A 17,595-nucleotide genomic window follows, 5' to 3' on the forward strand; every position below is an offset into this window, starting at 1 on the left:
CTCTTGCTCATCAAGATAAGAGGTATGGAGGTATGGTTTCAAAAGTCTGAAGATTAATCACTTTGACTATCTTCTTCAAGAAAGGACAGAAGACGTAATCAGAGCCAAGATGTAACTCAGACCTATTGTCCTTCCACAGAGACACTCCTGATCTCCTAGCCAACACCACACTGTTTCCAGGTCTGAAGGTGCTGATTAGAAAGGCAGGGAGCTGTGCCTTGCACCAGCAGCAAAGCGTTTACTGTACAGCCTCTGATCTACTCCCCTTTTCAATTCAAAAGTATTGTCTTTTTAACTTCCTCTGGTCTGAAAGAGAAGGAATGACTAGGAAGCAGCGACTGTGAATGTGCTGTTGTATGACCCAGCACATTAGGTCTAGCCTCCAACACCTTCCAGAGCAAGGACAAAAGTTGGCTATTAAGAATCAAGTGTCCTAGACAATGGCTGTTCCTCAGAAAAAAAAACCAAAACAGTTAAAATAAAGAAAATTTACAGTAAAAACACTAAAAGAAGAAAGTGTACTTTTGGTGATACAAAAGATGGAAAAAAACCTCTGCATGAGTGGAATCGTATATGTATGGAAAGCAACAAAATAGTCAAGACAACAAGAACTGAAGTCAGTGAAATTGTAAAGGCAATAGGGACTTCAAAAGGAATGAACTGGAATAAGTTCATAACAGGTTAACTAAATAGTCTCCCCTCCTCCATGCAAAACAGAGGGCAAATGTCTCAGACTGAGATAATGCTAGCACAGGTACATGTAAAGGCCAGTGATGAAAAATAAAGCTTACTTAGGAATGTAATTTTGGTCCTTAAAACAATTAGTAGCCCATAGTGAAGAGAAAGTGCAATCAGAGAGCAAAGCATCTTGTTCCATCAATATATTAGTCCTAAAGCACTGTTTTCCTTATGGGTTTTCTTAACGATCATGCTGATTTGGTTTGGTTTATTACAGAGACCAGCCACTTAGGCTCAACTGAATCTAATCCTCACATAAGAGAATTTGTTGAGTCAGTGTCTTTCAGCCTGCCTTCAACCCTTTGGAGAGCAGTGGTGGATTCCAAAAATCAAATTTAATGTATTAGGCAACAGAAAATTGAAGCAAAAAAACCTGATTACTTTTTTTAAATCATGGTTTAAAACCTTCTTAAAAACCAGTCAATCTTTCATTTACAAGGATTTGCGTAAAACTCTCCAGTGACAATAACAGCATTTTAGAAACCTTTTTGACAGGAGCATTTTTGTGGAAAACTAATCAGAGACCAAATCTCACAACTAACATACATTGGAAAAAGACAAAAACGTCTTGCTAGAGCAGATGCTCTGTGTTAGAAACTATACTGTAGTTAAATAATTGAAAACACATTGTAAACTTAATGCAAACCCAAGTATGGAGGAATCCCTTGAAAAGCTTGGTAGTGCAAAACGAATGTTCAGCTGGGTCCAAACATTCATATGGAAGCAGTTACCTGTCAGGTTGTATGCTAACAAGTTCCTCTGTGTTAACTGAAAATTTTGTAATCCAATGTTATTTAGAATTCGGCATTCTCAAAGGTTTTTATTCATCATTTAATGAGATAACACAAGTAATTTTATAATATCATCTTTCTACATTAACACTTTTCTATGAACTTTTGTGGTATTTCAAATTAATTTTCACTAAAGTTTGGCCCGAATCTGTGCTGAATCACTTCATTCCAGATCCAGCAATCAGCAGTATCATAATCTCTGCCTGCTCATTAAGATTCCCAATTAAACATTTAAGATCTTGTCAACTTCATAGTTCACGAAGGACTTTATACATTTTGGCATCTTACTCAAAAAAAAAAAAAAAAACAAACAACAAAAATGGGCTAAAATTTAGGTTTGATTTTAACAGATCAACATGTACTTGAGGAGTATTGAAGATTCAAGCAAACTACCTATGTTATAAACACAACTGAGGCTGAGGGACAGGAGGAGGTGTTCTATCAGCTTCTACTATTTAATACAAAACTGATAGATATTAAAATACCTCTACAACTCAAAATAGTATAAAAATGAAGTTCTAAGAAATAAATATAAATCTAAGCTCAGTTTTGCTAGCCAGACATAGTGGTACTTCCAATTTTTTTCTTCTAACCAACCCATCTGGACTTCAGTATCCAAGGCACTAATACTGGATCTATGCTCCTAACACATGCAACTCAGATCAGGCCTGGACAAAACTTAGGAAGAAAGCATGATCCAGGGTTTATACTGGCTGCTCTTTGGGCTTGATATCATCCGCAGTAGAACAAGATGTAGCTGATCTGTGCGAAAGGAGGTGTCATGGACAGTTGACACATGCTCTGGAACAAAAAAAACTGCCAGTCATAGATTTCTGTGTGAATTTGTATCAGATCAGTGCTTTTGCATGACTGTTTATGATGACCAAAAATAGTATATCACTGAACCACAGACAGGCTTTTGAAACCAAAGACTTTCAATAGATCCTTTGTGTAGAACATTTGCTTACTACTGTACCACTATCAGGTACGAACCAAATGCAAAAGCTGTTAGTATTCTGCGCTTAGTGGTGAGATTAACCAGAAGTTTTAAAGAAAGCCCTGTCTGTAGACCATGGGGAAACAGGATCAATTTTGGAGGAAGTGTATTCTCACAGAAAGAAGAAACTCTAGTAATGTGGGCTATTTCAAAGGCTAAATAAAGAATATAAAGTAAACTGATGCCAGTTTACATACAGGTTACTGCCAGTTCAATTAGTTACTTCTGAATCCCTCAGTGACTAATACTATATTTGCCCTCTAATGACACTTTAGTTCAAATTATCAAAATGCAAGAATAGACTAGAAAATGACTCCATGTCAAACCTTGGCATCCGAGCAGCTCTTGGCTGACAGCTGTGCAAACTGCAGTATGTATGCCACATAGCAATCGCCTTTCAGTTGTGTGGTCCTTTTCTTATTATTCAAGCTGGTGGTTCCACTTATAAACTTTAGAAACTATTTCCTACCTCATAACTTTAGTATTAAAAATGTTATGAAATGACCATAAGATCTGTAGCTGCCTTACCCAGGATTATGTTGGGAAGCATGGTATTTGAAAGGCAGATGCTATTTTCTTCTTTTTGACAGTGAGATCGGGCCACCTGTTTCATTGGCATTTTCTGCCTGTTGAAAAAGTTACTTGGTAATCAACCAGAGGTGATAATCCAGGTGAAAGTCTGTGCTTTAACTTGCCTTCTCCACTGGCAGTAACAAAGCAGAGATGCACCATATTTGTACCTCACAACTGATGTTTCACTCAGTTTTTAAAAGACTCAAAACTGTAACTACCCGAACATTTGAAAGACAAGATATACTGGCACCATTGCTTAACCCACAGCCGGTTTAGGAAAAAAATAAATTGATTAAATTTTGCCTTCACTAACACCCATGTGATGTAGGACAATTCTGTTAGATAGCATTATGCAGAGAAATTTAAAGGACGGTAGCTTATGAAGTAGCAGCAAGACGTGCTCACTGGCAAAACCTTGGAAGCCAAACTGCAGATGACATGTGCAGATACTGTTCCTCTATATTTTTCTTCCAAAACCACTAGAGTATATTAAATACTTCAGTTTAATTCAGACAGTAAAATGGACAAACAGCAAAAAGACCGGATGTGTGCCAATACCTACACCATTGCTGAATAAGTTTAATGCACACTGGAACAACTTATCCTTGATTACTGTTAAAATAGCTTTACATTTTTTTCTTGTATTTTAGTGCTCCAGAATCACTGGGGCATGCAAATAAAGTATGGATCTAAAGCTATGGATCAGGTGGTGGGAAAACAACAACACAGTTGCAAAATAACTACTACACAAGTAGCATCTGGCTCTATGGAAAGGCTGAATTCCTGCCTGGGTCAGGGAAAAAGCAGAGGACTGGTACGCGTTTCTGATGTTCTACTAGATCTGCAAGAGTTCCATTTGTATGTGAATCTTCCAAATGACTGTGAGTAAAGGCAGCCTGAGGTTGGTACTACAGAGGCAGTCAGGCAATGGTTTGCTTGCTGGGAAGGATACTGCATTTTATACAGTTTACTTGCCATAAGCTTGGAGATGACACGAAGTGAATTATGTGACACAAGATCTGTCCAAATCTGAAATATTTTCACTTTCAAGTGACAATCAGAATAAAAACATTTATAACAACATTCTTGGGTTTGAATACTAAGTTCACTCTGGTAGTATTTTGTAATTTGTGCAAAGAAAAACAAAATATATTCTTCTGAAGCTACATATTACCCCAAAGACTCATCTTGGCTAAAGAGAACTGGGATAAACATTATTTACATTACGCATTTAACTAGTGCCTTTTTCTTGGGTAACAAATTTAGCACAGAACAGATTATCCCTCTGTTTGACTGTTCTCAATGGTATAGGGAGTGTTGACTGATTTAAGATGTTCTTCCTAACTTGCAAAACCATAAAGGGTGTGGGGCTGTGGGTATTCTGTGGGGTTCCATGGCAGTTGAAACTAGCTGATGAAGAGCATTACTAGCAAAAAATACTTCAAAAAAATGAGTAACAGCTTAAAAAAAGCGAAACTCCAGATACTGTAACCTGCTTCCCCACTCTTCTCAAGAGAAAAATCAGCAGCAATAGTAGTATATCAGTTAATCTAGGGTAAAAACAAGATGCGCAACATAGACACAGAAGTATCATTATAACCATTCACCATAAGATCTTCACAGAACTTATACTCAACTCTATCCAAAAGGCTTCTGAAAGCATCTGAACTGGTTCCTTCTGAAGCCCTTGGCAATGCCACATGCATTTACCAGTCTTTGAAAAAAAGGTTTTCATTAATTGACTTTTCTTTTGGCCTATGGCTTACAATTCTCTTTTGCAAATACCCAAAGCCCATATTTTTCATGACGGTTCAAACAATCCCTTCTATTGAGCATCCTGAAAACATCAGGTAAAGCCCATTTAATCTTTTCTTCGAGCGAAAGGAACTGCCATTTCCATTCTCCATGAGCTAAGCATCCCTGGTGCCTAACCCACCTAACTTTTACCTCTGCAGAAGATGTGGTAATTACTTTATAGGAATTCTTCTCAGAAGCAGCTCAACTCCTTAGGCACACAGCCTGACCACAGTGTTTTCTTCCCTTCCTGCAGCCCCTCACAGGCTGACTGTTTTCAGGCTGCTGTGAAGCTGCCATTGACAGCCTGAATAGCGCTGCTTTTCTTTGCTGGACTGTAACTTTCTATACTTTTTTTTCTTTTTTTTATTTTTCCTTTTTATTGGGTAGGGGGGAGATTTACGGAGGGGAGGGCAGAAGGAAGCACTTCTCATTTCAGCTTTGTTTCTCTTCTGCTCTTTCACAAACTATTCGCAAGTGAGCAAACTTGCTGACATGTAACTTTTCCACATCTTTGAAGATTATTTTTCCAGGATTTGTGTTCATGAACTCTGCTTATTTTAGTTTGTCCTTTTGACACCAGTCGTACATGCTGCAGCTGACAGTTCTACCCTTGTACTCCATCTCCATATGTGTATATATGTCAGTGGTTTCTAATTCAGAAGTGTATGGGCCAAGGGCTGAATTTCTGTGATGGAGCTGGCAAGAAGAAATTGGAATTAACTTGCGCTTAGTTATCCAGTGTGGCCTAGTCTGGGTAAACACTAGTATTACCAAACAGTAACACAATCTTGACAAGCAATGGTTTTAAGTCCAGATTAGTTCAATTTCGAGCAATAAAAGATGAGCAATGAATCATTATATTAAATCATCCCAGACACTTCAACAAAGACAGGTCATTTGTAGGAGATACTCGAAGCTGGTTTCAAATATTTGCTATCCCTGGATAGCATCTGATCTTCGCATAAAAAATCCAGTTGCACATGGCAGCAAAGTGTGATTTTCCTCCCCAGATATAAGGTCAATTTTCTCAGTAGCTGAAGTGGATGCTTCCTTTGACATGACTTCCAAAAGATTTTATCTCATCAGCAGTATAAATTTGCTCTGCCTGCTGCCCCTTCTCACTCCCTTGATGAATCCCTCTGCTATCGGACCTGATGGTCCTGCAGTTAACCGAGTATCTCACAGCAACAGACAGCTGCTGGGTCCTGTCGCAGCTTTAGGCTCTGCTTAGCCAAACGGCACCACCTGAACCTGCCCACCTTCCCCTTCAAAAAAGGAATATCCTGCAGCCCGAGAAATGGGGGTTTTTTTATTGTAGGACTCTGTTAAGAAATGGTGTTCAAAGTTTGTGATCTTAGGCACATTCCCAATCTAGTATTAAAATGTGTGCCGTTTTAAGCTTATGAGCACAGTGAACATGTTACAAATTTAATCTATTCAGTTTCCACACCAGACAAGCATCCAGAAATACTTTGGCAGAAAAGTACTCTGAAGAGTCACCAGCTTCATGTGACCTAAGAGATGATGGACACTATGGCTTCTAGCCTATTGGCAAAGCTGCATTTCAGCACATATCCCATCCTACTAGACTGAATAACCAAGCATTATGGTCAAGTGTCCTGCTATTGAAACTTCCCTGCTTGTGCACGGTTGCCATCTGTATTTTTCTAAGTAGATATTGAGCAGTACTTGACCTGGAAAAGCTGCTACAAAAAAGCAATAACTATTTTGGCACCTTAAGCAGCAGCAACAGATGTATTAGTCAGAGACAGAAGATGGATGATACCAGGAAAAGAAACTTAAAAGAAACAGAGCAAAAATATTGGTGCAATTCTTTACTATCAATAGCAGACATGCACATGCGTCATCTCATAATTTGCTATGAATTCAACATCTACAGGATTTACTATTGCAAAATTGCTTCTTTTGATAGCTTATTCAGGAAATGACTTCGTTTTCTTTTAGAGAACTGGAATAGTGTGTGGGCTTAAAAGTCTGCATCATATTCTGTAATTTGAAAAACTCAATAAATATAATAAATAAACAACAAACAATAGACAAGCAAAAAAGGGTGGGAGGGAGGTGGTGGCACAGAAGGAAGAAACCACACACACAGAATTTCATTACATATAGGACTTCCTATCAACTTTTCAGTAATTTCATTTTCCCTTTGATTTTACTATTAAATAAACCATACAGCAATTGCACATCATTTAGTGCTATTTGTACAAATCCTCTTTGTATTTGGTGTGAACAGGCAACTGGTAACACGAACTTCAGAAGGCATCAATAAAGACAGATGCCTTACTGCATACCTTCTTTTGGGCTCCATCTCAAAATCTGTCACAGCAGCTATTAACTGTAGCATTTGTACTTAGTTTTTCAAACTTGTGTGTGTGTGAAGTTTGTATTCTCTATGCACACTGAGGAAAATAAAAATTACTTGTTACAAACAAAAGCTGGTGAGAAGGTGGAAGTAAAAAACTGCATTCAAAGGGTACAGAAGTGAATTTCGCATTGGGACTCACATCTGGAAAACCATTTTCTTCATATGAGAAAAACCAACCTCTTCCTGCTGGTACTTTTCAATCTACTTATGTAAAGCTCAACTATTAGCATAATTATTTTAATCATCACTGTAATAATTGTTTATATATTTGAGCTAGTGAATATCACATTTGTGTTAAAATGGAGCTCATTTAGTGGTGAATAATATGTGCATTCAAAATATTTGAGTTGTGGAAAATGTGTGCACTGAATTCAAGTTCACTGAGGAGCAAAGCAAAACCCATGACAGATCCAGAAATTTAAGGTTAAGTAACTAGCTTCTTTGACTGTTTTACATACAGTTATTAATGTAGTGACTTAAGATTGAGCTTAGCTTTGTCTTTTGTTGAGGATTTTGGCACATGTGGCACTATACAGAGTACATGCTATCCATTTCTCCTAAGATGTTACAGGCTGAAAATCAGAATTTTTCTGTAATAAAAGCTTCATTTTGCACAGTGTTGGGGAAAAAAAACCAACCAAACAAAATGAAACAAACAAAAAACAAACCACCAACAACACACAAAACCACAAAAACAAAACAAAGCAAGTGTAATGTTGTCAGAAAAATTCTGGTTGTATGGACAGATTGCATTCCTGTGTCCCCATACAGTCATTTCTGTCTCTCCTCACAAAAGCATTCTCTACCGTGACATCCTCATTCTCCAGGATTCATCCATGTTTGACCCTAATCATTCAGCAGTATAAAAATCCCCAGATTTTCTAAATGGTGTAATAAGGCAAGGAAACTAATGCTTTACAGCCCAATAAAATGAAGGCTTTGCTACGTATAAACTGCTGAACAAAGCTATGGATCAAGCTGCTGGTAAGTATACTCGTTACATTTAGAGATAAGCTGGTTGAGTTTTAAGTGGAGCTTTTGGCATTATTTAGCTTTATCAGTTCCTGTCTAAGCAGATACTTCGAACTGACAAGAGTCCAGCTTCTCAGTCCCCTTCCCTGCACCAGCATCTTCAAAGAGCATAGAGGAGCTGGACTTGACTTAGAAGCAGTAACCAACCATTTGATGAGCTGTTTGGGGTACGTCTGTTTGATATTTTGGAGACAATGGGGAGCTCGCTCTGACTGCTGGCTAATTTGAACAGAATTTATGTGACTGGTACAGCACTGAGCCCAAACCAGTATACGGTATCTCTCCTTGGCATATATTAATTTATGAAACAAAATCGATTTTGTCAAGTCCTACACAACATCTGGGTAACTCAAGCACGGGTCAACAAGCTCAGATCTGCTCATAATACCCAGACAAAAGTAAAAAAATTACAAAAGTGGAGGCACTGAAATTAAGCAGAGAGAATTGCAAGGCACTATGTTTAAGTGATAATTATCAACTAAAAAAAAGCACCTACAGTGGAAGAACTGGGAAAGCTAATGACTTCAGAAAAGAAGGACTCAAGACTGTGGATCACAAACTGAGTAACAACACGCTATTGCTAAAACAGGGATGTGTAAGCAAGAATATGGCTTGAGAGAAGCATTTTTCCCTTTCTCTCAGCAGTTTGAACTGTTTGGACAGTAAACTGGAGTAATAGATGTTTAGATGAATTGGAAACAGCCTACAGGAGAGTAAGAATGTGACTTAAATTATCTAGAAAACATGAAAGGCTAAGTGAATTAGGATTGTTTAGCCTGAAAAGAAAGAATGAAGTAGGCACACAATTTGTAAAATGCTGTTTCCAGCAGAAGGGAATCAGGTTACGCAATTGGAAGAACTGTTTAAAATTAAAGATAAAGAAGACTTGGGCTGTCTGCAGGTCACGAAGCCTTTGTTCTTGTAGCTTTGTGTAACCGGTTAGTCCGATATTTGTCAGGAACGATATAAGAGAAATGGATCCTGCCTAAGCAGTAGCGGATGGACTGCATGTCAGCTACACTTTGAGCTCTGCCAGTTTATGGAGGGCAGACAGAACAAGTTTGCAAAACACATCTCAGGCAAGACATTGCCTCTCAAATAATTTCACCCAAATGTGCTTTGGGAGATCCCTACAACTACCTGTAATGTTCACTCAGTGTATTAGGAAAAAAGCAGAATTAATACTGAAAAGATCTAAACCAGGAAATTTCTTTAAATAGTATGATTCTGAAAGACCATAAAGGTATAGCCAGCATACTACAGCTTCAAAGAAAGGCAAACTTCATCAGAAAGTTACTGCAACAAATTACTCATTCATCCTCAAATAAACATAGAACTAAAAATAAAACCAGAAAGATAATTCAAGCTTACTGCTTCACCAGTTTTTCCAAGGTTTCCTTGATCTCCTTGTTCTCCCTGTTAAATGCAGAAAACAGATGACATAGTTCATTAAAAAAGTAATTTCTTTCATATGTGTATATTAAAGTCCTCTATTTTCCTGGGAACTTCTTTATTTTCTAAATTACATTTGCCAATTAAAACTTAAGTAAAGTTAAGCAGCAAGGAAAAATTTAATTTAGTTGGTGGCTAACTTTGATTTTGTAAAAAGATGTAAGCACTGTCCTAAAGTATTTAGGAGTTGCCCACAAAAATGAAAACTATGAATTAGAGGCTCACCAAAAACATTAAGTCAGCAAATACTATAAATAAAATATTTAGTTTTCATTTAAGTCTTTCAGCAAATTACAGTCATTATTTCACAATTGCTTAAAAAATAAACGTCACCTGCGCACACTATTGATAACTTTAATTTTGTTATGAAATATTATATTAGGAAAATTGACATTTGAATGACACTTAAACATTGTTCTCCTCATCTCCCCCCGAAGTGATCTGGGTACTGTTTACTCAGATTGCAACTCAGCACTGAGAAATCCTGCTGCCACAAGCTCCTCTTTCAAACTGCAGCACCTCACATCATCCCCTTACACTGCCAGAGTCCTGCCAGCGCAGGAGCTGCCCTCGGTCCCTTGGTTCTCCCAGGCCCAGCCATCCTCACATCCCCAGGCAGCCAGATCTCATTTTAGTAGGTGCTGTCTTTGCTCACACATCACTCCGTGCATAGTTTCCCTCCTTTCCAATATCAGACCTTGCAAGAGAGCAAAATCACCGGTATGATACACACTTACATGGAAACATGAACTCGTATCCTTTCACCGTCATGCCATTGCATACAGCAATGTATAATTGTACACAGTTGATACTCCAAAAACATTTTATTTCATACATAGAACCACCACTTACCTTTAAACCTTCTGGTCCAGGTTCACCTGCATAACCTTTCTGTCCTGGTTTTCCCTAAAAAAAATATATATATATATTTACAATATTTTATTGTAATCAACTTTTGAAAGGTAGTTTCATCCCAGTTTCTATATTTATCAAAATATCTGCACTCAAATGTACAGTTTAGTAATATTTAATACCAACAACTGAAGTTAGTGTATTTACAAATTCACATCTGAAAAGACACCATTGATTATTACAGCAAACAGTAGCACAGTAAGCAGAACCTGTATTAACTCTTACAGCAGTTAAACACTGAGGATAAATAGTCACCAATTAAGAAGCAAACATTTTGGTTTAAAAGAACGTATTAACGAGGCAAAGAAAAGGCAGGGTCATGTTCTCTCCTGACTAATTCCAGCAGAACAAGGACTCAAGCTAACAGAATTGAAGTTTAAACTTCAGGGACTGGTGTCATAACTGTCCTTCCTCAACAAGGCAAAATCCATTCAAATATCCTTTTCTCTTTGTTCATTGAATTGATCTTTTTAAGCCTTATGTCTCCCCATCAGTATTTTGCTGCTGATAGACCTTGTTTCTCTGGTACTCAGAGTTAATAACATATTGTTACCTGGAATAAATACAGTAACATCAATCAGAGCAGGAAGCCATGAAGTGACGAGGTCTTTGAAGCATTTTATAACATCTGTCCCTCCCTCTATCACTCACACAGACCCACAAAGGCACAAAAACTAGAATGCTTTTCTCCTGAATTTTCAATTGGATGTTTATAATTCTACCATGTCTCACTTTTAGGAGGTCATCTTCCCTCCAGGTGTACTTTACTTCCTCTGCAACATAAAACATGGCCTAACCCTTCGGTTATGTGAACATCATAGACCTGCCTAGACCAACTTTCCCCATCTGCTCTGAGGCAAAGTCCCCGATCCAAAAGTAAAGCTCCAATGGACTGGATCTGGCCCTTGAGCAAGCTGCTAATGAGATCGCTGAAGCCTGACAATTGGAGAATGAAAATTAATTCAACACTTTAAGATTCGGTATCAAGAAGAGGCAGATTTCTACTAAAAGGAAACTGTCAGCTGTTGTTCCAGTAGACTGAATAATTGTAACCACAGGACTCTGTAATGAGAGCTTTCCTTTCCACAACAGTGTTCCTGAGACATGAGCAACTCAAGCAAAAGATAACAAACAGGTTTCTTAAAAAAAGGTGGGATTTTTCCACTTGGCTCTTTTGCTCTGGCTGCTCAGTGCCTGTCTTACAGAGCACAACGTGTGTGTTAGTTTCTGGGCATCTGAGAAGTTATCTATATGGTTTAAAAATATATTTTCTTACTAGGTTCCTAGACTTCTCATACTAATCCTTTTTATCTCCCTTTTTCTCTCTCCACCTGCCTTGAGATTTCATTTTGCACTACAAGTTCCAAAAAGTATCACTGCTTTAGGAACTGACTTGTTTTTGCCAGTGGATTAAAACATGGCACAGCTAGAAACACAGGGAGAAAAGACCATGAAGAGAAGTTCTAAGAGACTTATATAGAACAAGTCACATCTGCCCACAAGGCTTAGGAACAAGCAAGTGATGGGATTCTGCAAGTTACTACATGCTGCTTAACTACTTTGCTGCTAGTCACCATTGTTAATTACCTTGATAATTTTAGCCCTATCAGAACTGAATTGGAGTTACAACTAGTAAAGGTTTCGTGGCTGTAGTACTCCAGGTATGTACCAGCTGTGAAGGATACACAGCAGATGCAAGCTCATCAGAAAACAAGATGGGTGGATTAAACTGTTAAAGCAATTTGAAATATACAGATCTGGCTTCAGACAAAAATGTAATGCAACTGTAAATTACACAAGGAGGAAAAAATCACTGACAGAAAGTTAAACCAGGGGTGGCTGCTTTTCTGCTTGCAAACCCCAGAGATAATGATTCTTCCAGGGTAGGGTAATCTTAACGGAAAAGTCTGTTTCCTAAAATATTAGCAGAAAGTTCTGCCCTTCCCTTTCAGGAAGCACCAACCACCTGTGCTTCCTTTCATCTCCCAATGGGTTGATACCGGCATGTATATTTAAATATGTTTCTCTCATTGTAACTCTATTCCCGTGCCTTCACAAGCTCCTCACATGCCTCCAGCCCACAGGAAGACATGTGCCACCTTCAGAAAATACTGCACTGGGGGAGTGGGGCAGCTTTGAAAGCACTTTCCTCCATCTTCAGGAGGAACTGCTCACCTTATGACTCTATGAACAGCAGCTTATTACACATGTCTCTCCGAAAGGAATCAACTAAATTCTTTTTTACATTCTGGTTTAAAACGATCTCTCCCTCCCCGCCCCCCTCTTTAAAGGCATTTTCTGCTCCAGCAACAAAGATACAAAGAAAATAATAAAATGCAGCAGTGCTTGCACTGACTGAGCTGAACTACAGTGACAGTTACAGTGTGAATATTTGGATAACCTTTTAGAAAGAGAGTTAATCTGCAGGAAATTGAATAAACACAGTCACTTCTTTAATGTGGCATCTACTGTATTTTCAGTCGACAAAAATAAAAATCAGCATTTTTTGATTTAGAAGGATTAATTTAAGAGAACACAATTATCTTACTTTGAAATAGAATGAGTGGGAAGGCTTGAAAAGGAATGAATGAAAAAAAATCAAATTGTGTGGTCAGATTCAGCTCAAAAACCTCTTCATAAATTCAAACAGGCTGAGCTCTGTGGAACCTGAGAGATACCCTAAGTGGGGAAGCATCCTCAGTTTTGGTTCCAGTTGTTTTAGACACATGTGAATTCTTTTCCAAGCTGGAACCTGAGAACCAGAGTGCAGGTTCATATTCACCTTCTGTTCCAGCAGAGGATGATCTGTTTTGCTGGCAGCATTGGTCAGGTGAGACCCAGGTGCTTTTGGTCTCATGCATGTTTTTTAAAGCAAAACAAGGGCGGGGGCAGTGGAAGGGCAAAAGTGGGGTCAAAAATTCATGGCAGTCTGCTTGGTGCATGACTAAACTGAACAGGGGCTTGAACACTTTGACGTGAAGCCTACACAGTATATGAGAAGAGGAATTCCAAAAGCACTAGAAACCTGCTCCATTACTGTCCAAGAGAAAACTAGAACAGTTGCATAAGAATAATCAAAGGTTTACAATGTATCACCTACAAGGATACTTTACCTAGTCTAGACAAATCCTAAATCAGGATAACAGTGGATGAAAAGAGGACTAACCTATCAACTATGCTGCAAATAATGTCAGGAGGACAGGAAGCAAAGCTGTAGTGAGGACAACACGGGCAAGATTTTCAGATAGAAAGGCCAGATGTTAGAAAAACCACCTGTAAAAGAGGCAAAAGACTGAAGCAGATTGCCAAGTCAGATGAAGAATCAACACCCCTGGGGGCTGCAAAAAACAAGTTAGAGTCATATCTGCCAGCTGAAGGCATGGCTGACAGCTGATGGTGCCTCAGGGCCATGCATGGCCAAACTACATCTTCAGGTCCCTCTTGGAGACCTCCCCTGTCCCCACAGCTGTTTAATTAGGATGGTGACACCACAGTTTTGATACCACTTGCTTACAGATGTAGCATTCACTATTTTCAACTCCTTTCACGGAACATGGAAACAAAGCCTATGTAAATTAAATTAATGTGAAATTGCAGTGAAGCAAAAGCAAGCATAATTTAAAAGACAGATGTGTTCAGCAGTTTGCTGACTTGGTCCTGCTAAACTATATACAATTTAACAACTTCATGATTGGGACTCTTCAATGTAATCCACAGTCTCTGTTAGCAGCAGGAGTGAAGCAGCAAGGACAAGCAGAGGTGGCAGCAGAGTTCAGAGCAGCAGTGAGAACAAGTTGGCCTGAAGCTGTGAAACAGCTGGAGTCAGCAGAAGCTGTAGAATCCAGGCAAGAGCAGATGGGCCCCAGGATGAGGGGGATAAACAGGCAGAGCTCCTCATCAAGCAAAATTCCCATTTCCCCTAACTCTCATTCCAGGAGGGGATGTTAGCCAGCAATGTACTTAAAAAGTGTCTGTGGACAGCAACCCTGGGGCCCACCTCAGATCCACACATTCTTCTCTCAACAGTTTGTTGTGAGAGAAACCAGGGAGCCATAAGACATGCCAATGGTGTGCATACATCCCATTGAGAGAAATCAAACCCAAAATAAGTCAGGTCAAACTGACCCAAAATAGATTAAAAAATATTTCAGTTTGCTTGGTTACACAAGAAATTTTTCCTCTTGGGTCATTTTGACACCAGCTGATGGTGGCCTGTGATTGCCTGCCGGTGAAGAGAACATGAAGGTTGGTGTCTCATTGATCATGAGTCACCCACTGGAGTGTCTTTTCCAATTGCCACAGCACAACATAGGAGATGCTGTCCAGCCATAAATCCCTGCCCAAGGAGGAGATGCAAAGCATGATGCAGCCAAACTCAACATTTCCATGAGGCTGTTGGCAGAAGCTCAAGCAGATTAAACTAAATATTGAACTCAGTCACAATATGTTTCGGAATTATGTTCAATTTTTTGCATGTTTTCCTAAGCTGAAAATAAAGCTAATGAATAGGAAAAATGACATAGGAATATGTCTACTCTAGAACCAGGAAACAATGGGAACGACTGTCCCAGGTTCACACAAAAGATGGGAAGTCATCCAAATGAAGGCCAAGCTAGTGATTATCACACACATAAGCAAATCAAGTCAAGGCAGAAGACCATATTGCTTTCAATATCAGTAACACTCCTGTAGTCTGTAGTGCAGGCTGGTATTCATTTTTAGCTTAGATTTTTTTCTAAAATAAGCTTCAAGTCCACTAAATACTCTTAGACACTAGTACATTTTTATAACTAATGAAACTGGTTCTTAGTTTTAAACTTTATGTTTTAAAACGTGTCACAGCACTATGACATTCCAGCTTTACTCCCTTCAGCAATTGTCTACCAGACCAGTTTGAAAATTATTTCTTAAAGCATCAGTCCTTTTTATTTCTCCCTGTGAGCTGAGCCTCATGGTGGGTTCTTTCCCAATTTAAATATCTTGATATATCAGCTGGTTTAGTCCTTAGAGAGTGCACAGTGGTTTCATCTGTCTCAGAGGAACATCGTTAGCAGTTTGTCATTGACGCCTTCCTTTTCAAAAACTTGCATTTTGTGCACCTTAGCTGTGATTTCCTTTCAAATCCTGTATATGGAAAACCATTTATCCTCCCAGCTCTGCTTGGAGCACATGCTGAGGAAAGAGACACATTTATTCAGGAGGTGCCACTATAACACCGTCACTTCTCACAGTAAATTGACCTTTTAAAGCAGTACTTCTGCTGAAACGTAGTCTGCCCTAACATTTTGTAAGTAACTACTTGTACTTACTCTTGGGCCGACTCCTCCAATAGGTCCAGTTGGTCCCACTTCTCCCTAAAAGAAATCAGAACTTCAAAAATCCTGATGTTAATTCTAGCTTAGAAAAAATAATCCACAGATTACTCTTTGGATTTATTATATCATCTGAAATTTGCTTCATAGGTGTTTGTATGAGTCCAAGTCTGATAGAAACACTATAAAAGAGAGTAATACGATTTCAGGCTAATTCACTAGCTGGAAAGCCATGTCCTCAGTAGCCACTAGGTGCAGTCAGAAAGACTGTGAAACTGTTGGTATACCTACCATTATACCAACATTGTCACAATTTTGAGCAGGGACAGACTCAGCAATGATGGGTCAAACCACTTTGTCTGCCCTGCAGATACTCTCTTCTAGCAACATGTTAATTACTCATGTTAATTGCTTTTAACTTAAGAGACATGAGTTTTTCTTTTTACAATGAATTAAGAATACTTAATGAAGAGCTGCCTTCCTCCCCCTTCAGTTAACAGGAGTCTCTTTACTTAAGTGTATCTAGGATACTATAATTCAATTGATATATGGTTTCTATCTCCATACCACCTTCCTTCCCCAATTTCCCCAGTTTTACTAAAAGAACTATGGACACATTATCTGAGATTTCACCGAAATAATTAAAATGAAACACATAATGGATGCATAGCCCCATAAGGCTGCTAAACCTCTTTGCAACACCTGCCAAAATGCAAAAGAGATTTGAAATTTTGCATGACAACACCATAAACACCCAACCATTATTGTCTGTCTTACCCCTCACAACTTTTTCCTTTAAACATAATCTCTCAGTTGGAGAATTTTTCCATCTTACCTCAATTCCTTTGGGGCCTTGTGGCCCTGGAGGCCCCCGGTCACCCAGAAGTCCCTAAACATCCAAACACACACAGTGAGAACTTATCAGCTAACAATCAGGTTGGTCTACTTTCTCCCCTCTTTACACACCTGGATAGAAATGCAAAACTGAGGAAGCAAATCTCATTTCTTACCATCGTTATTAGGATTTCCCTTGGGAAGGCAGGAGAAGATGCAGCAGAATTTTAATATCTGCTGGAAAACTAAGTGTTTTACAAACTTCTACTACATCTACTACATAGATTTTTCTGAAGTTTGTGTTGTTGTTTTTTTTTTTCTTTTGTTTTTTTTTTGAAAAGGAAATAAAATACTGAAGCTCATAAAAGAAAAATTCCTCTTTTCCAAAGACATAAAACACACCATCATATTAGGATTAAAGCAGAACCAATGTGATTCTTATAGATCTTTGATTTACGTAGTCTTTAGCGTAACATGTGATGACAACATTGCAATGGAAATGAACTACGAAGTGGAGCCCCAGTAGCCTAAACCTGGGATTGTGGGTTCGAGTCCCAGCTGTGGTGACTCACCACCCTCCCAACAGGTGCCTCTGTTCAATATACATGAGGGCCTGGATTGGGAATGCAGCAACTCAAGGAACAGGGGGCAACAGCAGCATGGTGCCGCCCCGCCTAGAAGGAGGAGGGTCCATTCCCGAATAGGAATGGAACAGATGGGACTGAACCTACCAAACAGTTATGAGGCTCTTGCAAACAGAACCAAACT

General features: G+C 38.8%; 1 protein-coding gene across 1 annotated transcript in view; it reads right to left on the bottom strand.

The window, feature by feature from the left end:
* Positions 1-17,595, bottom strand: part of COL24A1 (collagen type XXIV alpha 1 chain) — a gene marked incomplete at both ends in the record, with an annotated part of 135,534 nt that overhangs the window by 50,249 nt on the left and 67,690 nt on the right. The window contains 4 exons of the mRNA XM_080348930.1: positions 9,689-9,733; positions 10,622-10,675; positions 15,991-16,035; positions 16,829-16,882. Of these exons, the coding sequence (XP_080205056.1) occupies positions 9,689-9,733; positions 10,622-10,675; positions 15,991-16,035; positions 16,829-16,882 (198 nt within the window). The remainder of the gene's footprint in view (positions 1-9,688; positions 9,734-10,621; positions 10,676-15,990; positions 16,036-16,828; positions 16,883-17,595) is intronic.

The sequence above is a fragment of the Nesoenas mayeri genome (assembly GCF_963082525.1).
Source record: "Nesoenas mayeri genome assembly, chromosome: 8".
NCBI classification, from domain to species: domain Eukaryota; kingdom Metazoa; phylum Chordata; class Aves; order Columbiformes; family Columbidae; genus Nesoenas; species Nesoenas mayeri.